This window comes from Xiphophorus hellerii, chromosome 2, assembly GCF_003331165.1.
Source record: "Xiphophorus hellerii strain 12219 chromosome 2, Xiphophorus_hellerii-4.1, whole genome shotgun sequence".
In the NCBI taxonomy this organism is placed as follows: Eukaryota; Metazoa; Chordata; class Actinopteri; order Cyprinodontiformes; family Poeciliidae; genus Xiphophorus; species Xiphophorus hellerii.
The window spans coordinates 32,185,827-32,200,607 of record NC_045673.1 but is presented as its reverse complement, the minus strand read 5'-3'; the positions used below and the strand labels follow the sequence as shown (position 1 = coordinate 32,200,607).

General features: G+C 40.4%; 1 protein-coding gene across 5 annotated transcripts in view; it reads left to right on the top strand.

The window, feature by feature from the left end:
- Positions 1–14,781, top strand: part of LOC116709477 (suppressor of tumorigenicity 7 protein homolog) — a 52,693-nt gene that overhangs the window by 35,653 nt on the left and 2,259 nt on the right. For 2 of the 5 annotated variants that reach the window (XM_032548056.1, XM_032548022.1), the window contains 12 exons: positions 4,744–4,903; positions 6,271–6,325; positions 6,575–6,690; positions 6,779–6,854; positions 10,642–10,796; positions 11,622–11,719; positions 11,863–11,992; positions 12,971–13,043; positions 13,188–13,290; positions 13,400–13,550; positions 13,697–13,789; positions 14,329–14,471. In XM_032548056.1, coding sequence (XP_032403947.1) covers positions 4,744–4,903; positions 6,271–6,325; positions 6,575–6,690; positions 6,779–6,854; positions 10,642–10,796; positions 11,622–11,719; positions 11,863–11,992; positions 12,971–13,043; positions 13,188–13,290; positions 13,400–13,550; positions 13,697–13,789; positions 14,329–14,471 — 1,353 coding nt within the window. The remainder of the gene's footprint in view (positions 1–4,743; positions 4,904–6,270; positions 6,326–6,574; positions 6,691–6,778; positions 6,855–10,641; positions 10,797–11,621; positions 11,720–11,862; positions 11,993–12,970; positions 13,044–13,187; positions 13,291–13,399; positions 13,551–13,696; positions 13,790–14,328; positions 14,472–14,781) is intronic. The other 3 variants (XM_032548031.1, XM_032548048.1, XM_032548040.1) reach the window with 3 other exon arrangements.

Here is a 14,781-nt window from a genome sequence, read left to right as displayed (position 1 = left end):
AATTAGAAACACAATTAAAATCACACAAATAAGTGTGTTCATGTGATAAATCATTACAAAACATCCTGTGGCATCATTCTCCAACTACTTCCTGTCGTCGTCTTCGTGGTTTGTGGCAGTGGCAGTGTCCAGTTGTTGATCATGTGACTTGCTTGTGATGCGAAAAAAGTGTCAGTTTTGCAAAATAAACAAATTTTAATACACCAATAAAGTTCCAAATCGTTTTATCAAAATATGAGTTTTGATAAAACGATTTGGAGTGTTTCCATTAAGCAAATTTATTTTCAAATTCGCAAATTATGCATTTATATGGTAAATGGAAAAGCAGGTAGTGTCACCTAACAAATGACTAGACAATGACCACATGAGCAACTTCTGCTCGCTCCCCTCCAGAAACAAACAGCAACAAGATAGAAATCTTGTTGCTGTTTGATAGAAATCTCTAGATGCCAATATGTTGTGCATCCCTACAGCAAAGTACTTTTATACAAATCAGACTTTTTTTTTGCTGATTTGATATTTTAGAGTTTCTGACCATTCATTTATCAGGATGGATAAAAGCTGAAAATCGACACATTTCAGTCACCAAACCATTTATTGGTGCATCTCTGCTAAAATGTTTGGGACTCTTACCGCTTTCAGATTTTGTGTTACATTTCTTAGTGCATCAACTGAGAATAAAAGTCCTATGTTCAGTTTGACGACCGTGCGATTTTTAACTCTCACTCTCATTCATCTCGTTGGAGGGAAAGAATTTTTATTGGCTCCTTTGTACACTTGTAAGCTAAAGGGGTTATTTGTTAGAATCACTTATTGGTTTAAAAGCCATAATAAGCTTCACTGACTGGAAGTCTTTTCTCTTGGTTGTTCTTCAGTGGAGCATATGGATCTAGTCTAATCACCCGACTACAATTCAACATCTTTACTGCTGTACATTATGTACTCACAGATTTCTAGAGTTTTCCCTCTTCCAGTCTTTTTAGAGACGGCAAACTGTGCAGCAGTGTTTGATCTGTAGTTTAAAATAGTCCTTCTGTTAATTAACTCTCTCTCTCTTCCCTGCAGGCTTTCAGCCAGTTTGTGTAGGAGGCTTGGAAATGGTTTTGAGCTTGGCACATGCTCTGAAATGACTAAATGAAAATGGCTTGGTTTTTTGTTAAGTCAGTGGCACAACAATTTGAGTTTGTGTTGCTCTTCTTGGTCATTTCAGTGGTTGTCAATTAAAAGTCTTAGTAAAAATTAAAGTATACGCTCATTTCATTTTAAAGTTTTACATCCCCAATATTTACCAGGTTCTAAAAAAATATGAAATCCAATCTTAGCTGTACAGAAACCAAGAAGTCTCATAGAGTGTCATTTATTAATAAATGAAGTCAAATGGATCTGTGGAAACCTGAAGGGAGAGCTGGGTGCTGCACCTTATTAACTGATCTTCAGCAGGTGTGAGAACCTTTATTAAAAAAAAAAAAACCTATATAAAACTTATTTTGGGTTGTTTTCTGGTCTGGAACTTACAGGAGAGCGAGAGGAAAGACAACAGTCTCTGTCGTTGTTGGCCATCGATTTTTCATTCCGATGTAAAAAGAATTATTCACAAATGAAAAACATTCAAGAGCATCACTAGCTGCATTTCCGTTCATGCTAAAATTTTGCAAATTGGAATTATGAAAATAAATTAGCTGAATGGAAACATGGCAATTTTGAAAAAAAAAGACTGTTTATTTTTTATTTTTGATAAAAAGTTTTTCTGCTAGGATGAAGTGATTTTTTTTTTCTGCCAGATCGAAATAGATGTATTTCAACACTGCAACGGAAACAATTTTTTGTATCATACCAATCACGTGATCAACAGCCGGATGTCACTACTGACGGAAACCACGAAGAAGACTACAGGAAATGATAGGAGGATAATGTTTGTGTTTTTTTTCTGACAATCTGCAGCTGGCTCCACCAGCTCTCACATCATCACATTTCTTACTTAATGGAAATATCAAAATTGTGAAAATGTGTTTTTCCGACATTCACAGAATATCAGCCAAGATTTGTGCACACTTTTATTAGAAACGAAGCTACTGTCAACATCTCAGCAAGATTCTGACATTCATATTATTAGCACAAGCACTTCATAGACTAAGCATTTCTTTTTTTTGGAGGGGGGATGATAATTTTGGATTAAGCTCCTCTGGACACCATAGGAGTATAGAAGCCAAATGTGAGTTCTCTGAAAACTAAAAAACCTAAATGATGCCATCCCAAACACATCAGCTAATCTACAACAAAAGTACTGAAAAAGAAAATCAAAGACAACTGTGGAGGAAGATTCCTCCACAGTGATGTGAAATACAAAGTCACACTGAAAACAACAAGCTACTGCTGCTAAGTACACCCATAGAATCATGGGGTGTACTTTTTTTCTCATGCCACATTTTCATTGTAACTTTTTTTTTGTTGACAACCTATATTTTGAAAAGTTTTCCTAAATCAATAATATAAAGTAACATTTCCTGAGTAATGTTCCCACACTTTGTTGACATAGAGGAACCTTGTTACCTCTGTGCCACGTTTGTGGTATGGAGGTAAAGCCATGTCCAACTTGATACTTTTGTGTTTACTTTCTTTCCTCCTCACGTATTTACACATGTTTTTTTAAATTTAGGGATCTAAAAACTCACTACTGCTTTGAAAAATGGTTTCTTAATCAGACTGCACTGTAGATGTAATGATGTAGAGGTGTGTATCTTTCAGTGACTTCAGATTCAATTTCAATTTTTAGAAACAGAATTTGATTCTGAAACCAATTTTTCTACTCAAACCATCGAGAGATTCTGTTTAAATTATGTGACTGACAAGAGCAATAAACGGTGTAAACAAAAACAATTATACATTGTTCCATTTTGTATCAAATTCCATCATTTTATATTTAAACAAAAATATATTTGTGCATAAAATTTTGGAACTTAAATGATCAGTATTAGGTTAGCAAAGCTGCCTGGCTTTTTCTTAAAAAAAAAAAAATATATATATATATATATATATATATATATATATATATTATATACTGGATATAGTTACTTCGAAAAAGTTACTTTAATCGGATTACCGATTACTCCTTGAAAAAGTAACTTAGATTACCAGTTACTTGATTTGTTTAGTTTAGTTTAGTTTAGTTTAGTTTATTTCAGACAAACCTTTCACCGACAGTGTAAACGACACAAAGTACATAATATATTTCTTTTAAAAAAGAAAAAAAAAGAAACAAACAAAAAAAACACATCACATCGGTGATTATGAGTCTGAAAAGGAGTATGCTGAAGTATAACTTATGTAGTCATACCCCTTTTCCTATTCCTATTCCTATTTGGAAAGTAACTAAGTTACATTAAAATTAACTTTTTTAGTTACTTTCAACAGCTGCTAACAACAACGCTCCGCCACCTGTGAAAATTACATTGATCTTTGCCAAAACTTAATTGCAAGTTATTTTATAATTGTAACATCAACAATATGACAATATATTATATATCCACTTATAAGGTTAAACTGAAGGGGAGAATGTGTAATGTTACAGCAGTACAAAAATTTTTTTAGTAATTTGTGCATGCTTTTGTGTGTTCCAGTGTTGTCTGGAAAACTATAAATAAGATGTTATACCCTCCCCCCCCCCGTTTGCTGTCAGCGCAGCGCACAGTGCTCCTCCTGCAGCTCCACAACTCAGATGTCCCGCTGCACAGATTTGTGACACTTATCTTAATATTACTGATTATAATGGCATTTAGTTGCACAACTTTACGGACACGTTCATTCGTGGCTGTTTTCACGTTTGTTGCACTGTTCATATTAGTCTCGATGTTTGCAGTTTTCTGGAGCTCAACGTGAAGCTCGACGTCAGTCACAGGTAATATATTGACTTGACATTAACTAAGACACAGCGGAACGGATCATCCGGGAAATGATGGACAAAAACTAACTGGATGTCAGACAGATTCTGGGGTTTATGTCTGCTTATTTCCAAGCCCAAAAAGCGCATCCTGCGACTCATTAAATTTGCAAGCGACTTTCGAAAGAACAAAACAAGCCCAAAGCCGCTTATAATAAACAGAATTGGCGACCGAATCTCAAAATAGTTCCTTTTCAGCAACAAAATGCGCATCTTTCCTCCATTGTGTACATTTCTGTCGCTGCTGACACTGTCGTGTAGAAACGGGGGTCACTCCCCAAGACGCGTAGAGGAAATAAAATTAAATTACAAAAGAAAATAGTAACGCACAGTAACGCAAAGTGATTTCGATAAGTAACTGCAGTCTGACAACTGGATTTGAAATAGCAACGCGTTAGATTACTCGTTACTGAAAAAAGTGGTCCGACGCGTTACGGACATCACTGTATATATATATAAATGACAGACAGACAGACAGTGCATGAACCCAAGCATGCCACTTGGGGTCATGTGTCAGGCCGTGTTAATGAAGCTTCTTAGTTTGCAACAACAACGTTGTTGCAAGACTTGCTCATCGTTTGTAAAGTTGTTTAGCTCATGAGGTGTTTTATCAGCTAGCTCCTTCATTTTATTCCTGTTTGCTTGGTAAGTGCTATGAAACTACTTGTACTGCTTTCAGTTTCTCTCATGCTAGTTTTATATTTTAAGTCCAATTTTATGATTTTGCACATTTTTCAATTTGATGGAAATGACTGTTTAATTCTGAGTTCATTAAAGCGCTCTATCATCTGTGCTTCCTTTCTCAGATCTTTGAGTGGTGGTATTTCAGGAAATATGGGACCTCCTTCATAGAGCAAGTGTCTGTGAGCCACCTGCGCCCCCTGCTGGGTGGAGTGGATAGCAGTTCCCCCAGCAGCTCTAACACAAGCAACGGAGACGCTGACTCCAATCGGCAAAGTGTGTCTGGTAAGAAGTGGCTGCGCTTCTCGTCAGAGTATAAACGCTACACAGAGAAGTGATGACTAAAGATAGTGGTCACACAATCCCATCATGCTTTACTTCTGCAATGTCTTCCTCTTGGCACATTGGTGCTTCAAATTCAGAGCATTTCAAAATACAGGAGTCTTTTTTAGCTAACGTTGCTCCGAGTATTTTTGAGGGACTCAGAATCTCAACTCCTTGGTAAAGTTACCAGTTATAACTTTAGCTTTATCAGAGCATTTATTAGTAATCTTAAGTCACATTTTAATTTTGACAATTATTTTGGGTTATGTTTGAGACTGAAAGATCAGAACAGAAATTGCATTTATTAATCTAACTTTGACTAACTTGTTTTGAGTTCCTCAGCTGTAAATCAGAATACACACCAAAGACTTTAGAAAGTCCAACTGTTCAAATACCATGTTTATTTAATTTATTTGATTTAAACTAAAGCAATAAAAACACACTGGACTTGAACAAGATCATTTAATGATCATTTAATGACAGAAAAGATCATTTAATGATCTTTTCTTAATGTAGGGTTTACAAACCATTTTTCTTATGTTTGCTCTTTCAAAAAAAAAAAAATCTTTTCAGATTCATTTTAAACTAATTGTGGCTTTTAGTGGTGGAAATTCACTGTAAAGCAAGACAGTCACCCTAAACACTCCCCCGGATCTGTAACAAAATGCATATTTATGTTAGAATGGCCTAGTCAAAGTCCAATTGAAGGATCTTTAGCAGGGCTTGAAAAATTCTACTCACAGACACTCCCCATCCAGTCTGGAGAAAGTTTTTAAAGAATGGGTGATTCTATGGAGAGAGGGAGGTCTTCCTGGTGACTGAAGTGACATCTAAAGCCAAGTTTCCTTCTGATTTGTACAGCAGTGTATAGATGTATTTGTATGTAGTTGTATAAATGGGTAAATGTCTCTCCTGTATAAAATTGACAGGTTGTTTTGACTAGAAAAGCGGTCTAAACATTGTTCCAGTGTCCAGGTTTGGGCCATAGCTGGTAGAGACGTAACCGTACCCTAACTGGTTGGTGGTTGGAATGTGACTGCAGCTGGTTTGTGAACTTTTGCAAGGCACTGTACATCTGGGAAAGAAGAACTCTGTTCTATTATTAGATCTTTTATGCTAAACTGAACAGCCAATCAGAGTGATGTTAATATGACAGGGACGTGGTGACTGTGCTGCCTAATAGTGTAATATTTGTCCTTTTGGTGGGAAGAAGTGAAGACACTTGTGTTTTTAAGCTAACAAAATATTACAGGGTAGATGTGAAGAGCAGACTGAACTACTCTGATTTGACTCTCCTGGTCTGTGTTGTTCTTTCTCTGGCTGTGCAGAATGTAAAGTGTGGAGAAATCCTCTAAATTTATTTCGTGGAGCTGAATATAATCGGTGAGTATGAGAAAAGACTCGTCTGTGTTGTTCTGCTGCTGCTGCTCTCACCTTTTCTAATTCTCTCATCTGTTTTTCTCCCATGTCTAATCAGTTTTCATCAGTTTTTGTCCCTGTTAGCTGTTGTTATTCCTCCTGATTCCTCTTAACTCAGCTGCTGCTTTTTTTTTGCCATAGCGTGATTTTAATCCTGAAGCTTCAGCCAATAACACCTGGTTTCTCCTGTTGTGCCATGTTTCCTCTGTCCAGTTATACATGGGTAACGGGTCGAGAGCCGCTGACTTACTATGACATGAATCTGTCAGCACAAGATCATCAGACCTTCTTCACATGCGACTCAGACCACTTGCGACCAGCTGATGCCAGTAAGAAAATCCATAAAAATTACATATGATATGTGCCTTATGCCTAATAAATAAGGGGCTGTGTGTGTATGTGTGTGTGTTCCTGCAGTCATGCAGAAGGCGTGGAGAGAAAGAAACCCGCAGGCTCGCATCTCTGCAGCACACGAAGCACTGGAGCTAGAAGAGTGAGTTCTGCACTGACAACAATCCACAGTGTACAGTTTTGTGTAGGAAAATTCTTATAACTGTTATTATAAAAAATGCACTGGGAACACTGCGCTTTGTATTTTACATACATATCGCTTTCAACATGAAATCAGACTGACATAAGTATTTTATCGGTAGGGATGTACGATATATCCCTACTTATATAGGGTAGGGGTACAGTGATCCTTCGTTTTTTGCGGGGCTTACGTTCCATAAAGATCCCGTGATAGGTGAAATCCGTGAAGTGGTAACCTTTTTTTTTTTTTTACAATTATTATATAATAAAATACTCCATAATACATTGAAACCAAAGAACAAAACCTTTTTACAAGCCCAAGCATTTGTTTAACAAATAAAAGTACTGTATAAACGTTTTTTCTTTTTTTACAAATAACTACTGTACTGTAAAATAATAATTTTAATCATCAATACGAACTGAAGGCTTCAAATTGCAGAGATCAGCGCCGCCCCACCGCGACCGAGTCATTGGATTAGAACGGGAGAAAATGAAAAATGATTATGAAAAAAAATACAAAGTACAGTAGGATAAATAGTGACTCTCGTGTATTTCACTGCTCTTCTGACTGAGCCGCTGCATCCTGACTTCGCTCTGTAGCGTTTTTTTCTTCTAAAGCCCGCGGTGCAGGTGTGTTTTTTCGAGAAGAAGATAGTTATCTGTAGTTGTTGTCGCTCCTTCTTCTTCTGGCAAAAAGATTCTTGAAATTGGCAAGCTGTTTTACATACGTGTACATATTACCCGCAACGTTGTTGACACACAGGTAGAGAAGAAGCAGAGAGACTGTTTAGCCAATCAGAATGCAGAACACAATGCACGATGCAAATCCATGAAGAAGCGAGACCGTGAAAGGTGAACCGCGATATAGCAAGGGTTCACTGTATATCCCTACCCTATATATATACACTGCTCAAAAAAATAAAGGGAACACTCAAATAGCACATCCTAGATCTGAATGAAAGAAATATTCTCATTGAATACTTTGTTCTGTACAAAGTTGAATGTGCTGACAACAAAATCACACAAAAATCATCAATGGAAATCAAATTTATTAACCAATGGAGGCCTGGATTTGGAGCCACACACAAAATTAAAGTGAAATAACACTACACGCTGATCCAACTTTAATGTAATGTCCTTAAAACAAGTCAAAATGAGGCTCAGTATTGTGTGTGGCCTCCACGTGCCTGTATGACCTCCCTACAACACCTGGGCATGCTCCTGATGAGGTGGCGGATGGTCTCCTGAGGGATCTCCTCCCAGACCTGGACTAAAGCATCCGCCAACTCCTGGACAGTCTGTGGTGCAACGTGACATTGGTGGATGGAGCGAGACATGATGTCCCAGATGTGCTCAATCGGATTCAGGTCTGGGGAACGGGCTGGCCAGTCCATAGCTTCAATGCCTTCATCTTGCAGGAACTGCTGACGCACTCCAGCCACATGAGGTCTAGCATTGTCCTGCATTAGGAGGAACCCAGGGCCAACTGCACCAGCATATGGTCTCACAAGGGGTCTGAGGATCTCATCTCGGTACCTAATGGCAGTCAGGCTACCTCTGGTGAGCACATGGAGGGCTGTGCGGCCCTCCAAAGAAATGCCACCCCACACCATTACTGACCCACTGCCAAACCGGTCATGCTGAAGGATGTTGCAGGCAGCAGACCGCTCTCCACGGCGTCTCCAGACTCTGTCACGTCTGTCACATGTGCTCAGTGTGAACCTGCTTTCATCTGTGAAGCGCACAAGGCGCCAGTGGCGAATTTGCCAATCCTGGTGTTCTCTGGCAAATGCCAAGCGTCCTGCACGGTGTTGGGCTGTGAGCACAACCCCCATCTGTGGACGTCGGGCCCTCATACCATCCTCATGGAGTCGGTTTCTAACCGTTTGTGCAGACACATGCACATTTGTGGCCTGCTGGAGGTCATTTTGCAGGGCTCTGGCAGTGCTCCTCCTGTTCCTTCTTGCACAAAGGCGGAGGTAGCGGTCCTGCTGCTGGGTTGTTGCCCTCCTATGGCCTCCTCCACGTCTCCTGGTGTACTGGCCTGTCTCCTGGTAGCGCCTCCAGCCTCTGGACACTACGCTGACAGACACAGCAAACCTTCTTGCCACAGCTCGCATTGATGTGCCATCCTGGATGAGCTGCACTACCTGAGCCACTTGTGTGGGTTGTGGAGTCCGTCTCATGCTACCACGAGTGTGAAAGCACCACCAACATTCAAAACTGACCAAAACATCAGCCAGACAGCATAGGTACTGAGAAGTGGTCTGTGGTCCCAACTGCAGAACCACTCCTTTATTGAGTGTGTCTTGCTAATTGCCAATAATTTTCACCTGTTGTCTATTCCATTTGCACAACAGCAGGTGAAATTGATTGTCAATCAGTGTTGCTTCCTAAGTGGACAGTTTGATTTCACAGAAGTTTGATTTACTTGGAGTTATATTGTGTTGTTTAAGTGTTCCCTTTATTTTTTTGAGCAGTGTATGTTATTGTTTACAGGCAGAAATTTTGCAGATGTGCTGGACGAGAAAAGCCGATTATTTTACTTGCCATCAGTAGCCACGCTGTCGCGGTAGAATGATCCCATTAACAAAATGAAACCTGGAGATGTAGATGTTAATTCGGTGCTACGCGCAACAGCGTAGGAAATACAACTCAAAACCAATTTTTTCTCACTCTGTGTCAGGAAAAAATACACGCAGACTCTTTGCCATAGCAACTGACAACAGCGCCATTTTACCTATCTGGATTCCACCCCAACAAACACGCAAACGTTGGACCCCGGCCTCAGACCTCAGAAACGCAGAGTGATGGATCCTCTGGGAAGTTAGAGTCAGGTGGCTTAAATGAAGTGAGGTCTGCTACGTGAGCGCTAAGGAGAGACGTGCCAAGTAGAACCTGTTGATTCATTCCATCTGTAGATTTGAGAAACTCTGGTCCAGAAGACATTTCTTCATAGGTGTCTTGTGAATCCTGTGAATGAGTGGAGGAGCAGAGAGGGAGGGGAGAAGGAGGAAGGGAACCAATCGCTCTGTCTCCAGTCGATGTTGTATCAGCTTGTTTTGGAATAGTTTGCTCCTGATACGTGGAGGGTTCCATCCTAGTCAGAACTCCTTGAGCCTGTTCTTCTGAAGCAATGATCACATTATTGTCCTTGTTGATAAAATGAAAAAGGTTTGCAGTGAGTAGCTTTATCCCATGTTTATTAAGCCGGGCGTGCTGTGGTGGCGTAGGGGTTAGTGCGACCCACGTTTGGAGGCCTTGAGTCCTCGACTCGGCCGTCGTGGGTTCGATTCCCGGACCCAGCGACATTTGCCGCATGTCTTCCCCCCTCTCCTTCCCCCTTTTCTGTCAGCCTACTTTTATATAAGGGACACTAGGGCCCACAAAAAGACCCCCTGAAGGGGAGAAAAAAATAAAAAAAGATTGCGTCCGCCTCTTCCAAAAAGGTGAAAGCACTGCCAATAGATCCAGAGGTTATCGATGAAGGTCACTGAGCTGGCAGAGCAGCTTTTAATCAGCCATTTGTTTATCATGTCCAGCCTGGAGTGTTTTTCGTCTCCCCATTCAGGTGATGAAATTGGACCACTGAGACATAACTTAATTTTTAATTTTTCCATAGTGTTCAGAAGAATATTAAATTCCTTATTCAGACTCCGTGTGTTGACTTGGCAAACATGAGAGCTGATGTGAGGCCGTGTTGGTTTTTAGTCCTCTGGTGGCTTTTTGTCTCTTCTGTCCTCCCGTAGCTGTGCTACAGCATACATCCTCCTGGCAGAGGAAGAAGCCACCACCATAATGGAGGCTGAGCGGTTATTTAAACAGGCGCTTAAAGCTGGAGAGGGCTGCTACCGCCGCAGCCAGCAGCTGCAGCACCACGGGACACAGTACGAAGCCCAGCACAGTGAGTAACAGCCGCTGAGTCAGCTCTTCACACCGCAGTTTCTAACGTTACCATGTGTGTTAGCGGGATATTATGAGATTGATCAACATAAAGTAGTGCATAATGCAGGGTGCTGTGGTGTACATTGTGTTTTTTCACAGATTCCACTTTTTCTGTTTTTATTTTTTCAGTTTAACCATATTTATTAACCCAAAAATATATAACTGATGTGAATGGAAAAAAAAACAACAAATCTTTATCCAAAGGTCTTCATTCACTAATATTCTGTTTCACAAATGTACCAAACTTCTGTGGTTCAACAGAACATTGATTTTACAAAAGATGTTTGTCGTTAAGCTAAGCATAAGGTAAGAATCTTGTTTGTTTGATAAAAGAAAATCTCCCTTTTAAAAATGCTTTGTCCTCAAAAAGTAAACTCTTGTGCTTACTTCCAAAATGATCAGGACCTTTGATCATTTTTATTTCTTTCATATTCTTTCTAGAGTCAGATGAAATCCCACACAGATGGACTCTGTTTATTGGTCAGGTGATTTCTGAAGGCACTTAGTTTTCCTTAGGGATTTCAGGATAAACAGGGCTGAATCTAAATTTATGCCATACTTTTCAGATTTTTATTTGTAAAAGCTTTCAAAAACTCTTTTTTTTTACATTTGCTTACTTTGTGTTGGTCTCTCTCACAAAATGTTTGTGTATGTGTGTTTATAATGACACAAAAATACGAAAAAATGAAAAGGTTAGAAATTTCTTTTCTAGAACATTCTCAGTTATTTGTTTGCTGAGTGTCTTGAGTTTGTGATGATTTGGTTTCTGGTGTGTGTTTCCCAGGAAGAGACACCAACGTGTTGGTGTATATAAAGAGGCGGCTGGCCATGTGCTCCAGAAAGCTGGGCCGAACACGAGAAGCAGTCAAGATGATGAGAGATGTAAGCAGTAAATTTGCTTTTACAAAAAATATCACTTATAATTTTCTGAGTTTCTATTTGATAGAATTACCTTGCTGTTGAAACATCAATGTTTTTGCCTGTTGACTGTGCTGCCCCCTGCCTGATATAACATGTAACAACAGTTGTGTGTTTTCCAGTTAATGAAGGAGTTCCCTCTCCTCAGTATGTTCAACATCCATGAGAACCTGCTGGAGTCACTACTGGAGCTCCAGAACTACGCCGACGTCCAGGCGGTTCTGGCCAAGTATGACGGTGAGTTCACAGATCTGTGACACACTTCCTGTACACGCAAATCATTTCCTGTCCACAACATATTGCATGTCCACTCAGCACACTTCCTGCTCCTCTAGACCTGGTTAATGACAACAGCTGCTCCTCAGCTCTCCTTTCAGCTGAACTCTACAATCTGTAGAGAGCCTGAGCTAAAATGGAAACTGTAAAGTGTTTTACTCTCTAGAGCTTTGATGTGCCTCTTCCTGGATGGAACCCAGCCTACATCAGAGGGAATCCCTGACTGGTCCCTGACCTGCTCATGGTTCCTAAAGCCAAGCTTCTGTGGAGTCTTTTAAATACAAATAAGATATGGTTTATATTCAGCTTTTTAACCATTTATTGTGCAGAACTTAGTGACTTTATGTCTTGATAGATGCTATATGGGAAAAGTTTTATGTAATGTTAATACAACCATATGGAGTTACTTTTGAGATTGTGTGTGACACAGTTATTTGTACCTTTGATAAATATGTGTAAAAAGCCTTAGAATAAATGCATCTTTTATTGCAGTAGCTTTTATTGAACTTAATAGCCTAAGTTCACTCTGAAAAACACTTATGACACCACTTTTTCTCATAGTATTTAATCTTATCTATCATTTAAAGTGCTTGGAGCGACTGTCTGCAGTAGGTTTGGAGCAAACCTGACCACTGGCTTCTTATGCAAATTGATTCTCATCTCTTCTGTCTTCAGTCTGAGCTTTCTTCCATCGAGCTGGATTCCTCCGGTAGAATTTCAGAAAGCATATATGTGTTGAGTTTTTCTACAAAATTTCTCTGCATTAATTTATGCAACAGGACTAAAATAATAATGTTAACATTTCTCCACATGAGTGAAATCTCCTCTGAGCATTTTTCCCTTCACCACCTCACTGGGCGACCACAACCGCCACCGCCCGTCACTTCAACCTCATATTAACGCCAGCTCTTGCTTTTCTGCTTTTTGTCTCCCCGGCAGATATTAGCTTACCCAAATCTGCAACAATATGCTACACGGCTGCCTTGCTCAAAGCCAGGGCAGTATCAGACAAGTGAGTATCACTTTGCATCAACACTACTCCAACTTCAAGACAAATCTAAAATAGAACAGACTCTAGAACTAAACATCATCAAAATAAACAAACAGAATCTGTTCTGATGAGGTAGCTGGTGTGTGTGTGCGTGTGTGTGTGTAGGTTCTCTCCAGAGGCAGCGTCCAGGCGGGGCCTGAGCACAGCAGAGATGAATGCAGTAGAAGCCATCCACAGAGCGGTGGAGTTCAACCCTCACGTCCCCAAAGTGAGTTGGAGCCTGGCTGAGCACGACTGAGAAGGGGGGGAAGGAAATGATACATTCACTGTTCAGTAAATTCATGGGTTTTATCTCTGATCTTCCTCCTCTTCATCAGTATCTGCTGGAGATGAAGAGTTTAATTCTTCCTCCAGAACACATCCTGAAGAGAGGGGACAGCGAAGCCATCGCCTACGCCTTCTTCCACCTGCAGCATTGGAAACGGGTGGAGGGAGCACTCAACTTGCTGCACTGTACATGGGAGGGCAGTACGTACACACACACACACACACACACACACCCACACCCACCCACGCACACACACACACACGCCTACAAAAAGCCAGCCTTTTGAAATGAGAAGCAGCTGATCCAGCAGTTTAACACAAACTCTCCTTGTTTTTGGGTTTTCTAGCATTCAGAATGATTCCATATCCTCTAGAGAAGGGTCACCTCTTCTACCCCTACCCCATCTGCACAGAGACGGCCGACAGAGAGCTGCTACCCAGTAAGAGACACACATGCATGTTTGCGTAGTTATCTTTGTGGGGTCTTTCCTTTGACTTCCATTCATTTCTACAGCCTAAACCTTACCCTTATCCTAACCCTAACCCTAACCATTACATACCTAACCCTAACCAAAACTCAATTCACACCTTAGTCCTAAATCTAACCCCTAACTCAAAAACAACGTTTCCCTTTGTGGGGACTACATACAATGTAGCATGTGTCAGGAAAATAGACCCCACAAGGTGTTACAAACAAACACACACACCCACACACACACACACACACCCTGACTAAGTAGATTTCATCTGCAGTGCAAAAAGACAAAATCCTACCAAGTGTTTTTGGTCTTGGTTCTAGTCTATGTTAGTACACTTGAAATAAAACAAACCTAACATGCAAGAAACTTTCAGCAAGAAATAGGAGCTTGTTTTAAGTCAATAATTCCTTACTATTGATGAAAAAGTTCCACTGGCAGATATTTCACCTTTCCCATGTTGTGCTAACATTGTGTCGTTGTGTGTGTGTGTCGTGTGGAAGCAGTGTTTCACGAGGTGTCGGTCTACCCCAAGAAGGAGCTGCCCTTCTTCATCCTCTTCACGGCGGGCCTCTGCTCCTTCACCGCCATGTTGGCTCTGCTCACACACCAGTTCCCTGAACTCATGGGAGTGTTTGCTAAGGCAGTGAGTATTCAGACTTGAATGTTGTGACTTGTTCAGGTAATTGGACATGTGGTGGCGAAGCTGCAGACACTCCTTTATAAAGCTGTGTGTGCAGCAGAGAGCGTCCTTCTGCACACACACTGCTTCTACTAAGTTCAAACATTTACCATTTTACTTCACAGACTTGATTGTTTTATTTGCTTTTCATATTTAGGAGTTGTTTGTTTGATGTTGGACTCAGAACACACTCAGTGTTGTAATTATCTGCAGAGCTCATAAAGGAAACTGTTTAGTCATAAAAGGCTTGAAGCTGCAGAGGCTGCATCATGCC